At 44.5% G+C, this 17,228-nt stretch overlaps 5 protein-coding genes across 10 annotated transcripts; 3 read left to right on the top strand and 2 right to left on the bottom strand.

Annotated features, from left to right (window-relative positions):
• The first annotated feature begins 12 nt into the window (after positions 1 to 12).
• On the top strand, positions 13 to 6,564 carry LOC6616635 (14-3-3 protein epsilon). Of its 4 annotated transcripts, none has more exons than XM_032723437.1 (4): positions 13 to 228; positions 4,753 to 5,222; positions 5,293 to 5,473; positions 5,553 to 6,564. In XM_032723437.1, the coding sequence occupies exons 1-4, from the start codon at positions 165 to 167 to the stop codon at positions 5,606 to 5,608; spliced, it is 771 nt and encodes a 256-aa protein (XP_032579328.1). In that variant the 5' UTR covers positions 13 to 164; the 3' UTR covers positions 5,609 to 6,564. The 4 variants fall into 4 exon arrangements, with proteins under 4 accessions (XP_032579328.1, XP_032579327.1, XP_032579326.1 ...); XM_032723436.1 differs by having other exon boundaries at positions 5,541 to 6,564; XM_032723435.1 differs by having other exon boundaries at positions 5,538 to 6,564.
• Positions 6,565 to 6,992: 428 nt separating this feature from the next.
• On the top strand, positions 6,993 to 8,885 carry LOC6616634. The gene is made up of 2 exons (XM_002040955.2): positions 6,993 to 8,625; positions 8,689 to 8,885. Exons 1-2 carry the CDS (start codon positions 8,491 to 8,493, stop codon positions 8,821 to 8,823), a joined length of 270 nt encoding a protein of 89 aa, XP_002040991.1. The 5' UTR covers positions 6,993 to 8,490; the 3' UTR covers positions 8,824 to 8,885.
• Positions 8,726 to 10,130, bottom strand: LOC6616633 (protein AAR2 homolog). The gene is made up of 2 exons (XM_002040954.2): positions 8,880 to 10,130; positions 8,726 to 8,814 (listed from the first exon to the last, which is right to left on the bottom strand). The coding sequence occupies exon 1, from the start codon at positions 10,042 to 10,044 to the stop codon at positions 8,905 to 8,907; it is 1,140 nt and encodes a 379-aa protein (XP_002040990.1). The 5' UTR covers positions 10,045 to 10,130; the 3' UTR covers positions 8,726 to 8,814; positions 8,880 to 8,904.
• Positions 10,131 to 10,269: 139 nt separating this feature from the next.
• Positions 10,270 to 12,810, bottom strand: LOC6616631 (DNA-directed RNA polymerase II subunit Rpb4). Of its 3 annotated transcripts, XM_002040952.2 has the most exons (5): positions 12,636 to 12,809; positions 11,694 to 12,510; positions 11,171 to 11,634; positions 10,845 to 11,110; positions 10,690 to 10,777 (listed from the first exon to the last, which is right to left on the bottom strand). In XM_002040952.2, exons 1-4 carry the CDS (start codon positions 12,697 to 12,699, stop codon positions 10,872 to 10,874), a joined length of 1,584 nt encoding a protein of 527 aa, XP_002040988.1. In that variant the 5' UTR covers positions 12,700 to 12,809; the 3' UTR covers positions 10,690 to 10,777; positions 10,845 to 10,871. The 3 variants fall into 3 exon arrangements, with proteins under 3 accessions (XP_032579323.1, XP_002040988.1, XP_032579322.1); XM_032723431.1 differs by having other exon boundaries at positions 10,845 to 11,634; positions 12,636 to 12,810; XM_032723432.1 differs by lacking the exons at positions 10,845 to 11,110; positions 11,171 to 11,634; positions 11,694 to 12,510 and adding an exon at positions 10,270 to 10,534 and having other exon boundaries at positions 10,597 to 10,777; positions 12,636 to 12,790.
• A 541-nt stretch (positions 12,811 to 13,351) lies between these two features.
• On the top strand, positions 13,352 to 15,370 carry LOC6616630 (trimethylguanosine synthase). Its single transcript, XM_032723434.1, has one exon. The coding sequence runs from the start codon at positions 13,443 to 13,445 to the stop codon at positions 14,907 to 14,909; it is 1,467 nt and encodes a 488-aa protein (XP_032579325.1). The 5' UTR covers positions 13,352 to 13,442; the 3' UTR covers positions 14,910 to 15,370.
• Positions 15,371 to 17,228: the final 1,858 nt, after the last annotated feature.

The following is a 17,228-nucleotide window of genomic DNA, read 5'->3' as shown; positions in this document are numbered from 1 at the left end:
ATTTTAGTGTTTCAACCGCCGCCCGATACGGTCACACCGCTCGAGAAGTAGAGAAAAAAGAAGGCGACGAATCACAGGCAGCAAGCAAAATCGACGCCGCACGTACCGGGAGCATTTAAATAATTTTTTCTGTGGATTAATTTAACCGAAAAGGCTTCAACACAATGACTGAGCGCGAGAACAATGTGTACAAGGCAAAGCTTGCCGAACAGGCTGAGCGCTACGACGGTGAGTAGTGATTCCGAAAAAAATGGTAGAAAACGGTAGAAAAATGCGAGTAGAGTAGGGAAAAAATTTTCTCGACTGAGGAGCGCCAACTTTTTTGGGGAGGGGTCGCCTGGGATTTTTTTTTGTCTTCCCGATCCATTGCGTCGTCGCGTGGTCGTTGAAAAGTCTAGAGCTCCGCTTTTCGGCCGAATTTGCCAATTGAAAGGTTTTTTTTTCCAGAGAAAACGATGGAAATTTTCAATTTTCATCGCTATAGCTGCAGTCGAAGCGACGCAGCGTCGCGATGAGTAGTATTTCTTGCGAAAAGACGGGAGAAATACGGGAGATGGAGGAAACAGCAAGAAGAGGAAGAAGCCGAAGAAGAAGCAGAGCGTCGGAAGAACGAAAAGAGATGAATAGAGTGTAAAACCTGATTTTTACCGGCAAAAATTCGCGTGGTTTTGCACAAAAAGAGAAAGAAACGGAATTGCGTATTATAATTTACAGCAAATAGTTTGCTTTTCTTCCCCCGCTCTTTCTTTTTTGGAACTATATAGTATTAGTTTAGAAGGGGAAAATTTTGTGTATTTGGCGTTGCCAGCGAGGGCTGCGCGGCAGCTAGCATTTCATTTTCTTCCTTGGTTGCTAAGGGCTGTTTGCAGTTGTTTCCAGTTCGCGTTCTTTTTTCTTAGTAGTTGTCAAGGCGTAACTTTCTAGAAACGACACATTTTTCGGGGATTCTAGTTTGTTAAATACACTTATTCCACACCCAAAATCAATGATTGTGGGGCAGGGGTAGGGGGCAGTCCTCTCTCTCTCAGACCCCTCTCCCCCCTTTTCAACGAAATGTGCTTTTCATGCGCAGCAGCAGCGGCGTCGTCACCATGCCGTTGCTGCGAAAAATCGATGAATGAATCGATTGTGTCGCCGGCTGTCTCCCTCTCTCACTTTCTGCCTATTGCTTAATTCTTTATTTATGCAAATTAGTTGCGGCTAGTTGCAAGCAGTTATGCGGCCACTAGGCAACCCTGTCTGATAATGCGAAAAAAAGGAAATATAAAATTTTTCTCTGCTTCTTCTGTTACTCTCGCATTACTCATGCTTTTGCGCATGTATGCATGCGCGAGTGTGTGTGTGTGTTTGCATGGAGGTGTGAGTGTGCCGATGAGTGTCCGCAGGGCGGTTTTTATTATTTTTGTTGCTTTTGTTGCAGCCTTTGCTTATATTTAATTAAAAATACTCCAATTAATTAAAAAGCCAGCTCAAAATGCAAAGATAGTCACAGTTGGAGGGGGACGGCAAATTCGGCATTTGCAAAAAGCGCGCGCTTAACCAATTGCCATAAACTCTGCGTGCGTCAAAACGAGATGGCTAGTGTGTCAGAGTGTCGGCGACGCTGCACAGTGGCTGTAAAAAGTTAACAAACATTTGGCGATTCCTCCGTCTGCCGTTTCTTTTTGCTGCTGTACTTGGGCAGCGAATATAGCAACAATAATTGCAACAGTACTCTGCAACTAATTGCCTGCAAAACTGACAACATTAACGGGCGGTGGCGGCGGCAAAGAAGTCAATCAACTATTAGCACACACAAACAGGGCATACATACATACACCACTGGTGGGGATATTTGTGTCTGTATCACATGTTTGTCTTCTTATTTTCGCCCATCGGTGTACTTGGCGTTGGCCTTGTCACACTCGGACATTTTGCGGTGGAGCTCATGCTGGAGCACCAACACCATTGCGCACGAAGAGAGAGAAAGAGCGCGGTGGAGAGCGAAGCGGAGCGGCGAAGCCGCCAGCCGGCAATGTCTGCGCCCCCAATCTGAACTTACCTCGCCCTCTCCGCCCCTGATCTCCGCTCCTCTTCACACCCCTGCTCCTCTTTTCTGCACACATTAACGTCAGCCTTTAAGTGTGCTTTCTCAGGTGCTGCCCCCTGCACCCCCCCCCCCCGCCATCCTCCGCTCCATGCTCTTTCCATCTTGCGCTCTCTGCGTTCTATCTACATTTTTTTCGAGGTCGCGCGCTGCTTTTTCCGTTGATGTTCGTTCTCGTCAATGTCGTCAATATGCGCAAAAGGCAGACAAAAAAAAAAACTGAGTGGAAAAAGTAGCATACATACGGTTGATTGATGGGCGGTGGGTGGGGGTGGTGTTAGGTGTGTTTTGTTTGTTGCTCGCTTTTAGCTCAAATTGCACCATTTTAGGCGCTGTTGTTGCTGCTTCCTTTGTCTAATTACACATTCTCTGCCCGCTGTAACGGTATGTGCGCATGTTTTTTCAGCTGCTGCGCCCTTATGCGACTCACACACACACACAAAAGCACGCGCACTCACACACACACACACACACACACGAGCGCATGACACACCCACAGGCGTCTCATAAGGGAGGGGGTGGATCGCTGGGGGCGTGTTGGTAGTAGGGGGTGGAAAATCCTGCCCATTCCTTTTGCTCCCTATTTCGTCCTAATCTTTCATTCCAGCTCGCGTGACTTCTTTGTACTTCTGGGTGGTGGTGGTGGGTTGCCATTGCAGGGTTGTCGCCAGTTTATCAAATTCCAATACTTATTTCTTGGAAAAACAACGCATTTCAAATGACCATACTCATTTTTGCAATCAACTTGTTTACGAAAAAGATTAATAATTTTTCATAAGAAAAATTATCAAAAATACTTTGCAAATACAGTTCCACTGCTCAAGAATGTACTTAGAATGTATATTCCATACTATTTTTCCCAAAATTTTGTTGGAAATATCTAACTACTTTTCTCATATTTGCTAGTCTTTCGTGAACTTTGCAATTTCTCCTGAATGTTCAGATGATTCGAGAAGTTTCCATACATTTCTTTTTACCACTTCGTGGTTCCGCAAATGATTTATCATGCCCGCGGGACTTGGGTCTTTATTTTTGGGACGCGTTTATTGATTTTCGCCTTGCTATATGTACATTATTTAGTGACTGGTCTGACGCGCATGTCTCATAATTGGTTGTGGATTACTTACTACTAAGCAACATGTGCTGTATACTTTTAAAGCAGCAAGGATACCAGCCACCGCCCAACTGTGCTTCCCCCTCTTTTCCCCCCAATCCACTTTCAAGTTCATTTTTTATGCGTAACTCAGCAGCGCTGGCAAGCGTTGTAAAATGCGTGTGCACATCATACACATTGGTTTCAAGCAGCCCGCCAATGCGAACAACAATGTTTGAAGTTCAATCGCAGCCACAAATATTCGTGAATCATGCAACTTTATTGGCTATTTTTCACAAATACGTGCTACAACAAAAATCGCACTAATAAGCTAAGCAGACAGTCGGCAAATGTCCCGATGCCTTTGTGTGTGTATGAGTGTGTGGGGGGGTGTTGGTGTGCGAAATACGTCAGCAGCTGACGGGCAGCGGGTGCGAGCGAGAAAGAGGGCAGACAGTGCAAGTCAGCAAACGCGCTACAATTACAATATTTTGTATAGTATAGCATAGCTCTGTATTGTTATCAACCAGATATGCCCGAGATAGTTAGCCTGCAACTGCTTTTACCCAAACAGACAGCACTGCAATGATAATTTAGATGATTTGGCTCGGAAATATCTTACATTTCCTTTGGCCAGATAACAAAAACTAATCTTTTATAATTCAAAATACTAATCATATGCCCAAAAAGCATTTAAATGAACCTCGAAATATATTTCGACTTGAATTGACTGACTCGAAAAAGGAAATGAAAGCGCCTAATGATATCAGCTCTTAACCGACCTTTTCACTTTAGTTTGATATACGAACTCCTTGCTTGCTTCCGTGTTGAGTTCCGAACATGTGATTCATGACGCAGTTTTAGATGGTGATGCAGACGCAGATAGAGATGTCCGATGGGGCCGATAGGATTGGATGCAACAATGTGGCGGAAGCCGCCCTTATCACCGGCTGATTGGATTGCCCCGTATTGGTATTGGTATGACAAAACCAGCTAAATCGGGCGTAGACGCAACGCCAACTTATGCATAAATATATGTGCATAACTTATATATCATCGCGGATTGGGCGTGTCGCCGATAAGAAATGGAAAATAGGTAGTCTAGACTGTCGCGGGGGGAGAAGGACAAGCGGGAGGAAAGTCCAGATAACAAGCCTTCCATACCTTGGATAAATTTATCTACGCAAAATATATATAATGTATGTATACATATACGTTTGGTTTTCCAATTCAAATTTTTGCTTTTATTCCAAATCTTAACATGATATATATGAAAGCAATTCAAATGTTATATGAACAATCATATAAACATTTGTATTCTACGAAATTTTTGATAAAATAGCGTCTGATAGCATTGCTTAAATTACATCATAAAAACTACTTCTTACTCACTCAAATGAAGTATTTGTTTTATGATGTATATTTTCCTTAGGAAATGCAGAATGAATATACATATATGCGAACTAATGATTAAACTAATTGATAGGTAATGGGCAATCCCTTAAATTACTATAAACTTTTACTCTTTTATACTAAAGACCACACCTTTCATTTGTTATGTCCTCATTTACAGAAATGGTGGAGGCCATGAAGAAGGTCGCCTCCATGGACGTAGAGCTGACCGTCGAGGAGCGAAATCTGCTGTCGGTGGCGTACAAGAATGTGATTGGAGCACGCCGTGCCTCGTGGCGCATCATCACCTCGATCGAACAGAAGGAGGAGAACAAGGGGGCCGAGGAGAAATTGGAGATGATCAAAACCTACCGCGGACAGGTGGAGAAGGAGCTGCGCGACATCTGCTCGGATATACTGAACGTGCTCGAAAAGCATCTCATTCCATGCGCCACATCCGGCGAAAGCAAAGTATTCTACTATAAGATGAAGGGCGACTACCATCGCTATCTGGCCGAGTTCGCCACCGGCTCGGACCGCAAGGATGCGGCAGAGAACTCGCTGATTGCCTACAAGGCGGCCAGCGATATTGCCATGAACGATCTGCCACCAACACACCCCATCCGCTTGGGCTTGGCATTGAACTTCTCGGTGAGTGATGATTGAAGAAGAGATACGATGTCGTCTTATGTATTCTATATATATGTCCAAATCCTTGCAGGTGTTCTACTATGAGATTCTCAACTCGCCGGACCGCGCTTGCCGCTTGGCGAAAGCCGCTTTCGATGATGCCATTGCCGAGTTGGATACGCTGAGCGAAGAGAGCTACAAAGACTCGACACTCATCATGCAGCTGCTGCGCGACAACCTCACATTATGGACGTCCGATATGCAGGCAGAAGGTAAGTTGTAATATCACCCATTTGTTCGGCTCCGTTATTAAGTTCTAAATATTATACTAAGAAGTAGACCCCAACGCAGGTGATGGCGAGCCCAAAGAGCAAATCCAGGATGTTGAGGATCAGGACGTGTCGTAATTTAAGTAAACCCCCGCCCTTCCATTTAAAACACATTATATACCTTCTAAAGTAAATATAATACCATATAATATATATGCATACAACAACAACAAAATCAACAACAACAAAAGCAACCACAACAACACGACAGCAACTTCGAGAACAACAACATGGAACCAATGCGGCAACAACAACTTCCCGGCAACGACGACAACCATGGCAGTCGATTTACCACAACAGCAGCACCCGTATGTGAATCAACATATTTGCAACATGAAAACAACAAGCAAACCAGCAGGACCACAATTTGTCATCAACAATAAACAGCATGGAAAACAACAGCACAAAAACAGAAAAGAAAAAAACAACAAACCAAGCTAAATGTTTGAAAATTGGGCGGCCTGGTGGGCGTGGCGCGGCTGTTGCTGCGGCCCAGAATCGAATCGCAACATAAAAAATTCGCGGTACTATTAAGTTGGCGTCGCTTCGCAAATTGGCTCCTTAACGTTAGAAAACTGCAACATCAAGTCTACTACATTTGAATTTTTTGCATTCGAGAAACCAAGCATTTTATTATATTTGAATAAATATTATATTTAATTATGAGAAGAAAAACAAAACAAATAAAATTCATTTAAACCACAAAACACCTTAAAACAACACAAGCAGGAAAAGAACGAAAGTCGAAACACTAAACGAAAATTGAGTAACAATCACACGAGTAAATCACAAAGCAAATTTCATCGAGTTGGCATGCATTAATTTTTAAAACAAACTTTAAATACGACAGCAACACGTAAAATACAACTTTAATTTTAAGCCAATAATAAACGTGAGAACGAGGTAATAAAAACGAAAAACCATTTAATAAGCGCAAAAGTAAAAGTAAAACATAAAGTCGAAAATGTAAGGAAAAAATACAGCAATTAATTTAAATTTAATACATGAATAAAACGTAAATGGAGTAAACGAAACGAAATGAGCAAACAGAATGAAAGACGCAAAAAGCTAAAAACTATATTAAATGAGAAAAAGGAATGTTAGTTAAGCGAAATTCAAAACGAATTCTTAAGCTTAAATTTGTATGTATGTAAGTGTACTGTTCAATAACACCGACACACCCGCACAGACTCACACACACACGCAGACAAACACACACCCACCACCCACACAGACACCCATATTACGCATACGAGCCGTTTGTTTTCTCTTAGCGTTTCCTTGCTCTCTCACACTCGCACTCATATTCATACTCACACACCCATGCATGGTCAAATCAAATGAAACGAAAACGAACAATCGAACGGGAATTTGGTGGATTTCTGTTTTTCGCCTTTCGTTTTGAGTTCTCCATCGCAATCGAAACCAATTTTCTTCATCATCTCTTACCTTGCGCAACAAAGAAACATATTAATAATATAGAAAAGTATTTGTAGTTGCTAAATACAAGAAACAAAAAGAATACAAAACAAAACAACGGTACATATATATACGTATATATATATATATATTGTATACATATATACTTGTATATTTTCTATGCCTACCACTTATGTAATTTGTAGAGATTTCGAACTTTTCGCCCCACCACCCAACTAACCATCTCTCGAGAGATTCCGATTCCAAAACTCCCCGACAGACCAGACAGTCCAAAATCACATTGATTTAGCCCAAAGTCAAGTAAACAAACCCACAGATTCTCCACAAGAACAACACCATCATCATCGACAGTGTTATCTGTAGCGTGTTTGCGTGATTAGCGAAGGAAAATAGAATGATGAGCTGGGCAGCAGCTATTGGAGACTTTTCGCACGAGCTTATTCGCTGCTCTTTCGCATGGTCTTTGTTTTTCGCTTTTGGTTTTTTTTTTAATTTAATAATGAGGAAAGAAGGCAGACTAATATTTTGCAGTCGCTGAATAGAAAAGGCCCGTGCAGAAAGTTAATTAAGCATAAATCAGCCGCGGCAGCAACAACAACAACAGCCACATTCTTGAACGTAACAACAACAGCAATACAAGAAACCAGCAGCTAAAACTGACATTCGTATTCATTTCAAATAAAAATCATAAAAAAAAACAACAATTGGGCATCACAATTTATTATTAATTGAGTTTTGGGGCTCGTGTTTTTATGGGCTTGTATAAATGGTCACAGTCAATCATAGAAAGATTGAAAATGTAGAAAAGAAACGAAGGTTTCCCTATCAACACGCAGTTTCTCTATTAGTTCATCAGTTTTTTGGGAAGTCGCCCATTAATAACAATAAAACTAGTTTGTTTTACATATTGACGGATTTATTTTAAGTGATCCTTTCAATCGTGCATCTTTCTTGATTTGACGCATTCAGCATAATAGAGAAATTTTGCCATTAGATATCCTAGTTTTTAACTGAAGTTTTCAATAAAGATTTGCAATGACATTTTATTCTATCATTATCATTTGCTAATCAAGCATAGCATCGAATCGAGATTAATCCCACATTCAGTCCAAAGATAATTAAGATTCGTACCTGTCAAGTATTGAAGCATCCAAAAGTTGCGAGCTTAGAAAGCGCACTGCTGCTGCTCAGAACAGATATGTATATGCCAAACTAAATTTTGTGGTCATCGGAAAATTCGAGCAGGCAGGCACATAAAGCGACAACGCTTCTGCGTCAAATCAGAAGTGTCCACTTAAGCTGAATGCAGAGCTGGGCCAGAAGCAACACGAAAAGTGGGTCTAGTGGCCATTGTTTTCAGCTTGCTGATGTGCACAATGGAAAAGCCGTGTGCATACAGATACAAATACTCAGATATCTATATTTGAAAATCTGGACAACAGCTGGAAGAGGCGAAGGTAAAGAAACAGCAAAGGGCCGAATGCGGTTTAGTTGCGAAACGTTGCTTGAGTCTCGGAGATATGGCACTGCAGCTGCAAATTGAGAAGCTCAAAGGTTTGGACAACTACAAGGCCTGGTCGATGACGGTGCGGGCGTATCTGGAGTCGGAGGAACTCTGGACGGTGGTGGAGAATGGTCCCGAGAACAACGAGGAGGTGAGTGATGGTGGCGCCGCTTATGGCTACAGAAAACCCATGTCCATGCCATACTCCTTGCAGTCCCTGCTGAAGGACAAGCGAGCCAAGTTCTTGATTCTCTGCCTGATCGAGACCAAGTTGTGCCAATTCATGGTCAGCATCCGCACGGCTCGGGATCTGTGGAATTACTTGCGCACCCAGCACTCGCTGCGTTAAAGTAGAAATCAATATAGATCAGTTTCAGTCCATTGTATTACAAATATATGAATTACACTTCACATGCGTAGCGCTCTTCTCCTAGGCCTCCGGAAGTTCGATGACTACAGGCTGGTCCTCGGGATCCTCGTCTAGCAGGCCCTCGAATTCCCATCCCAACTTTTTCTCCAACCGCTTGCTCAGCCGCTCAGCGCTGACACTTAAGCCGCCCGCATGCAGATTGACCAGCAGTTCGCGTACATCTTTGTAGACGGTGTTTTGCGGACCAGGCACCATCAGCTCCTCGGGCAGATGAGGCAGCTGGTGGGCCAAAACCTCGCTGTATTTCATGTAAGTTAACTTGTGCTTTGTGACCGCCGTTTGCGAGTGAACCAGCAAGCCCAGAAGCTTGCGCCAGTGGGCCAGAGACTCCACAGAGTAGCCCACTAGGAAAAACGCGTAGGCCAACTGCAATTCCTCAATGAGTCCGTCGGCCGTTTCAAAGTCTTCGAGCAGTTTGTCAATAGCATCGATGCAGTCCAAGGCGTGGCGGGAAACGTCAGCGGGCAGGGCATCTTGTGGAACACGCAGGGGTACGATAGTGAAGCGCGGAGCTGTTCCTTCCAAGGGCTTAAGGTCCGGCAGGAGTTCGCTCTCATCTAAGAGCAGCCGAGCTGCAGCATTCCGGCGGCTTATGCTGCCAGTAGCGGCTCCTCCTCGCGGCCGATCTGCGTCCGGGCAGGATTGCAGTTCGATGTTCGTACGGATGGTTCCTTCTGTCGGACGGCAGCGATCCACGCAAGACTCCGTCACGCTGCCGGTGAGTTCCTTCCACTGGACCACGTAACGATAGTCGTACGGCGCCAGCACGCGCTCCAGTTGGGCTAGGTTTTTGCGGATTCGGTCTCGCTCCACTTCCGGTTCGGCAATCCTCCGCGGGCGCAGTTCCTCCAGTTCGTGGTCCCACTCTCGTACGACAATCTCATTCGGATGGAAGAAGTGCACGAATCCAACACGAGGGGCTGCATCGCCGTAGGGACCACGGGAGGAGCACCATACGTAGTGGACTCCGGGTGGAATCATCTTGACGCCTCGGAAATCCGGACCAATGGTGTAGGCACATAGATCAATGCCGAATTCCGTGCCCTCGGGTACACCAGCGATGACCAGCACTCCGCCATCAGCCAGGAGGCGCAGGGCTAGCTGCGGATCCATTTTCATGCTGGAGTTGTCCTTGTTCATTGTGAAATATTGTTTGCTTGCAATTATTAGGAAAAAGAAAACAATTGCAAGTGCGGGCGTTTCAGATAGTTGCCAGATGTGACGGCTGTTTCGATAAGTTCTTTCATGTGTGCGGTCTGGCAACACTAGACTAACCATTCTTTCAAGCGGCAAATTCAATTTAAATATTTTTATCTAAGTAATAATTACATTAGACTCTGTTGATTGTTGTTACAGTGCGTATTCTGCCTTAAATTAAAATTCTTGCTGTTCTTGACTTTATTGTTTATGTGGACCATGACTTCATACCTAAGCTATATTTATACGTAGTAGTAGTTAGTATTGTAAGCTGCGTTTAGTGCCGATATCGTCAAGTATTTGGCGCAGCTCCTCATCCTCGAAGCGACCCTCTAGTGAAGGAATCAGCGCCTTGGCCTCCTCGGGCGCCTCCGGACACAAATTACCCAGTGCGGCCAGTTCGAATTTGTGCAGCTTTTTCTGCATCAGCAAGCTGAAATTGAAATAATTTAATATTAGTACTCATTCGAGCATTGTTCGGTTTGGCTACCCTACCTTCGCGCAGACATTATGGTCTCCTTGTTTTTGAACTTCCGAAAACTATCCGTGTAGGCGTACGTCTTCATGAAGACCTCGGAGAACTCTTGCTCCTCGTCGGCGGATTCGTTTTGTCGCTTGCGGTGATCGAGAAGCATGTGCACCTCCGATATCAGCAGCGTCTCGGCATTTTCGAACTCTGGAACGAAGAGAAACCAGATGATGTTGCTTAGAATTAGGTACTTGACGACATTCATGAAATTTACAAGTGAAACATGGAGAAAAAATTAGCCCTAGCCATAGGATGGTGGTCTACTGATATGGCCATGTTCCAGCAGAAAATCGTAGATCTGACGCGTTTTGTTCACGTCAATTTTGATGAGGCGTCGCGCATCGGCCAGTCGTAGATATCCGAGCTTTGCTTGCTCCGTAACGAGTTGGTTCTTGTAGTCCAAGTACGACTGCGGAACCAGACGAGCCACACTGCACAACTTTCGCTCGCCATCATCCAGTTTGGAATAACCAGGAAGATCTGCGAACAAAGAAAAGTTACAATAAGTTGATGTCAGGCAATGAGTAAAGTGTTTCCCACCTCCAATCTCAATGGGACTAGCCTTTCGACGCGTGTTCATGACATATAACTTTGAGTTAATGGCCAGGGGCCCAGGATCACCGCTCCTGTTGCTCTCGTAATGCTGCACCAATTGCTGCCAGTCGAAAGCATCTGTTTGCTTCAGCCTGCTGTAATATCTCTGAGTCTGCTGACGCTCTTTGCTCAGGCGGGCATATAGTTTGGCTCCGAAAAGAGTGCGAACGCCGTGCTCCCGCAGATCGTATAGCTTGTGCAGCTGGCTATGCAGCTCCCGACAATAACGCAGTGACTCCAGCAGCATATCGAACTTAATGGGGTCAGGACAGATCTGCATGAAGCCCAGGAAACGCATGCAACTCGCATTGCTGCTAAAAGCGTGAACGTACTTGGAAATCCAGCTGACGCTGCGATTGGGCATTATGAGACCGTGTTGCCTCATTATCTTGTAACGACGCTGGCGCTCTCTGTGAGTAAAAATGGATCATTACATTCTTTCTGGTAGTTAACTGTTATAAGATCATACCTGAGGCGATTGTTGTATGCCCGAACTACTCCGAGTTGCAATTCCTCTGTCACTTCGCGCTCAAATTCACTCTCAGGCGTCTCGTTGTCGTCATCCCCGCCCCTATGATCCACCATAATTGATAGCAAACTCTCTGCTGAGGTGTCGTACGGAGTGTCGAAGTCTCCTCTTGCACAGCGGTAGCCTGCGCTTAGTCTGAACTGCATGGAGGCGATATCGTCATGCCGTGGTGGATCCAAGCTGCGCATTTTGAAGACATAAGGCATTCGCTCGGGCAGATAGCTGTGCCTAGCATGCTGCAGATTAAGGAGCCGCTCGAATATCCCGCCAAAGTAGCAATCGTGGTAGTGACGTCGCACTTCTCCGGGTTCGTGGCGTTGATCCATAGCCTGGGAGACCGCCTCCCAGTTGCCATAGCCGTGGGTGCGAAGTGTTTTCAGCAGTATGCGCTCGTCCCGGGCCGTCCAGTGTGGCTCCTCTGCGAAAACCTGTATGCTGTCGCGGACTATGATGTAGGCGTGGTTATTGCGATGGGAAAATGCCTCCTTTCCACGTGAGAAACATTGCAGGCACAGCAGGGTGTCAAGGCACTCGGAGCACTTTATGTACGGCTCTGCGAGACTGCAGCGACATGTGGCACAACGATTGGCATCCTTTGTAGCCGATGGAACACTGCTATTCTTGTCCCGCGGCACTTCCTCCACCTCCTCCAAGTACCTGTGCAACGTGTGCGGATTATACAAAACCATGGAGTTCCTGGTGTGTTCATCCTGCTGTGCATGGATGAATTGCTTGACCTGTGGACCCAGTGGCTCAACTGCAAAGAGGCAATTCAGTGTGGTAAAAATGTGGAGGAGTGCCGCTTTTGGGGCACTCGAAGCCAAAGGTTTCATCCAGTTTCACTTGTAAGTTGGATTTCGGTTAGTGTGAGGCGTTGGTTACCTTTGGGAAACTGCAGGTCGGCGGCGTCCTCATCCACCATATCCACGGGGTTCATAAAAGACATAGTGAGCAGTTCTTATTACAGTTTTTATTAAGAAATTCTAATTTACACAGTAAAATGCCGCTGTTTTTAGTGATGAGAAAGGCAGGGCGATAACTGGCCAAGAAGCTATCGATAGGTGGGTCACATCGCGTTTAATTACTTTGGCCACACTAGCAAGCATGTTGAGTTTATCATTCCGGGTGTTTTGATTTTGTTACGAATTCTTGGTTTTTTTTCCAAGAGAGTTATGTCCCTGGTGCCAGAAGTCTCTACCTCGAAAGCGCCCAAGTATTGTTACTTCTTCAAGACCCTGCTGGTGGAGGAACTGGAGCTGGAAACTTCCTATCACAACCTGCACTACGGCCAGTGCGCATTAATTGGACGGCTGGCGTTCAAGTCGAATCAGTACCGCCTGGAAAACGTGCGGGTTAAGTGTCTGCCAAAGTAAGTTTTTCTAAATTACCTATCCATCCGGTCCTTACCAGTGATGTTCCACCTTTCAGGAAGTACTCCTTGAGCGAGGGCACCATATCCTTGCTTATTCTTGGCCTTACCCATGACAAAGTCGTAGAAAATCGCGTGAGTGCCGGCCGCTACTGCATTGTGCGCGGCGAAGTGGTGCTACATAATGTGCAGCATCCCAAAGGTACCAAACTGACCGCCGGCGGAGTCTACGACAAGATCAATAGCCTGTCCAACAATCCGTTGGCCCAAAAACAGTATCTCAGCGCGCTACGTGCCACCTACAGACCGGCCATCGATTTATGGTACATCCAGGTCATCGACAGAGCCGAAGACTTGCTGACTCGCAGGCTGGAGATGAGGGGTCTGATCGAAAAATGAACACACACCACTTGACCACTTCGCGAACCAATCCGCAGTTCTATATATTCAGTCAGCTCTTTGGTAACGATTTCAGCTGGAATAATTGCAATTGGGAGGGCATTCAAAACGTTACCTGGGAAGAATTCTGGCAGCGTGAGGGGCATGAGCTGCTCGAGCAAAAGTGGCACAAGCGGTTTCCTGAATACAAAGATCTTATCGACGTGGTCTCGTCGGAGGAGCAAGGCCTCTGGAAGGAACTGTGGGAGAAGCACGCCAGCGATTACAGTGACAAGTTCTGGTATATATTTAGCTGTGCCTTTGAGAACTACCAACACTATTTGGCCAAATCATTTGGCCTTGTCGTCGCTAAAAACTCAGAAGATGTTGAGCAGGACTTACAGAACCTAAGCCTTACAAATAAGCCAATAAAATCGAAACAGCAAAGAGAGAAAGAGGAGAACGAATCATACTTGACTGCCAAGAACGATCCCGAGGATTGTGACGAGGAACAACAGCTGCGCCTTCTCGGATTGCCAACATCATTTGCGTCAAAGGCATATATTATTAACAGACAGGAAAAAAAGACACAGTACGAACCATCTTGCAGCGATAGCGAGGACGATGAGGATCTGTTGACCATGGAGAACAGCGAAAACGAGGCTCTGCACGGCGTTCAGAGTGGTTCTGTTAAGAAGAACAAACGACGGCAAGGGCAACTAAAAAAACACAAGGCCAGGATGCCTGAGTGCATGCAAGAGGATAACAACAAAATGGTCAAGTACTGGGTCAAGCGATTCTCGCTGTTCTCCCGCTTCGATCAGGGCATTCGGCTGGACCGCGAGAGCTGGTTCTCGGTGACACCCGAGAAGATTGCCAAACAAACGGCCCGCCGACTGGCCTGCGACGTGATCTTAGATGCTTTCTGTGGATGCGGCGGCAATGCCATTCAGTTTGCAAACACCTGTGGACGCGTAATTGCTGTGGACATCGATGCCGAGAAGCTGGCCATGGCCAAGCATAATGCCGGCATTTATGGTGTGGCCCACAAGATCGAGTTTATCCACGCCGATTTTCTGCAGTTTGCGGCCACCACAAAGCTGCGCCCAAATGTGGTTTTCCTCAGCCCGCCCTGGGGTGGTCCTGACTACCAAAAGCAGGCCACCTTTGACATCGAAACTAATCTCCTGCCCGTGGGTGCGAGCAATCTGATGCAGCTGTCCCGTAGCCTGGCATCTGACGTAGCTTTCTTTCTGCCACGCAACGCCAATATGAAGCAGGTGGTCGCTCTAAGTGGAGTTGGGCAGCAGTGCGAGGTGGAGCACAACTATCTGGACACCCGAATGGTTGCGCTCACTGCTTATTATGGTAAGGGAATCATAAAGGGTTCAGTGGGTGAAGATGAGTAGGATTCGATTTGTTAGAAAAAAAACATTGAGAGTAGCTACTCTCGTAATTTTAAGGTAGTGTTAATATCGTAATTAACATGATTTTTTTTTATTTAAGTAAAGATATTTAATTTTATGCATATGTATAGTTCAATGGATTTAAGAAAAGAACGGGCTCTTAATTTTGTGACATTTTTTTGCTTTTTTTTAGACATAAATCATATTCAAAACTAGCCATAAATCTAAGGCATTTAAACTAGTATGTAATGCAAATGATTTTTAAGTATCTGTAACTAAACTCGAAGCATATAAGCACTCAGAATACACAAATTCCTGTAATTATGGATCAAAGGAAAATGTTGGCTATGGTCAACAACTTTTTTGTTCATTGTTTATCGCCTTAAGTTTTTCCCTCTTTTTGCCACAGAGAACAGATAGGAGAAAAGTTGACTAATGAATAAACCCGCCTCACATGTAACGCACGAGTAAAATCTTTTCACCCATCCCTTCGGTGCAGTGATTGTTGCCAAGTGACCGACCGGCGATGCCAAAGAGTCCAAGCTCTTTAGCCAATTTAGATGGCTTAACAAAGCTCAACTGGCCAATGGTCAATGGTCATAACCATAACGTTCCGCAATCCCTTCTTGCAACTTGCATTGGACTTTTAATTAAAACGCAAAGGAAACAAAGCGTGCGTCAATTTTTAAGAACTTTGTGCCACAAGTTGTGACTTGGCCCAAAAGCCATGGCGCACAGGCAGCCAGCCAGCCGCATCCTGCTGAACCTGGCAACGTTGGTTCGGGGGCAATTAACATGCTCGTCTCGCGGCGCAGGCAGCAGTTCCTTCGGCATTCCACAGCAGACGACGAGCCAGGACCAGAAGCAACAACCCTTTTCATGGCTTACAGCTTACTTAGCTCTTTCGGATGGGGTGCGTTCGCTTCAAGGGGCTTGCGGTGTGGCCAGGGGGCGGTGGGCGGGGCATGTGCGGAATTTATAGCTGCCAACTGGCAACAGAGATATTTACCCCTTACTCCGTTACCCACACCCCACGCCCCAACCGATTGCGGCAAGTGGCTGCTCCTCTCCACTGCAATTAGTTTGATTAACTTATTAGTGTGCGTTGGAGCAGCTCGGGCAAAATTTGGAGCATTCTTTCCGGCGCTGATTTGTGGGTGCTGCCTTGCGAACGATGGATTATGGGGATAGTTGGTTGGAAAATGGCAGTATTTTGACAAGATAAAGGGGGATATTCTGGATATTATAGTTTTTAATTATATGCAAAGTTAAATTTAAGTTAAATGATATGTTTAATTTTGTGTGCCTTACTACATTCACATATAATACAATATAAATATAAATATATATAAATAAATAAATAGTATATAAATATAAATACAATATAAATGATAGTTCAAAAATTTTTTTGTAGGTATTAAGATCTGTATTGAACGTTAAAAAATAAATATAAACCAATTTGCTTTATAAGACATTGTACTAAAAGTCCATTCAGTCCTTTCTTAATACACATATATTTCAGAAAGAATTATGCAACTATTTGTTACCTTTTCCGTTGAAAACTATGTAACAGGTAGAAGGAAGCGTTTTCGACCCCATAAAGTTGGTATATTCTAGATTGTTAGCCCATTGGATATGGCCATGTCCGTATGTCTTTCCGACTGTCCATATGCACGCCGAGATCTCGGAATCTATCAAAGCTAAAAGTTAAGATTAAGTAGAAGACGATTGCCGCGCCCATTATTCCACGCCAGATACGCGGCGAAAAGAGTCCTTCCGTCTTTCTGGTTGATATATCTTGATGTCCCTCAAACTGCCACTAGCTGACTTAATGACTTAATAATTATAATATAAATATATAATAATGTCATATCGACACTTTAAGGATACAAATCATTTGACAACCTGGACTATTAAAGTTCATATTGACTCATATCAATTTTGGAGTCTAATAAAAAAGTAATACATTGCATAAGTACTATAATACACCCTTTCTAATGCAAATTGCAAAGTAAGCTCTTTGCCGGTGATTAAAACTGACTTTTATTGTTCGGATTGTTATTAAAATACCGTGCAATTGGCCGTCACGCGTCAACTTCGGCATTATCAGCTACTTAAATCTAAGCCCCCTTCCGGATCCGGTTTATCCACTTTGGTTTCCAGTCAGTAGCGCTGTTATCCTTTATTAGATACACGTAATTGCTGCTTTAATGCGGGGTTGACAATGCCAACAATTTCAATAACCTGACTGGGCGGCCTATAAAAGACTGGCATCTCGCTGAAAATATATAGAAATATATTTTATTGGAAAGCAAGCACGTG

This window comes from Drosophila sechellia, chromosome 3R (genome assembly GCF_004382195.2).
Source record: "Drosophila sechellia strain sech25 chromosome 3R, ASM438219v1, whole genome shotgun sequence".
In the NCBI taxonomy this organism is placed as follows: Eukaryota; Metazoa; Arthropoda; class Insecta; order Diptera; family Drosophilidae; genus Drosophila; species Drosophila sechellia.
This window is presented reverse-complemented; position numbering and strand designations above follow the sequence as displayed.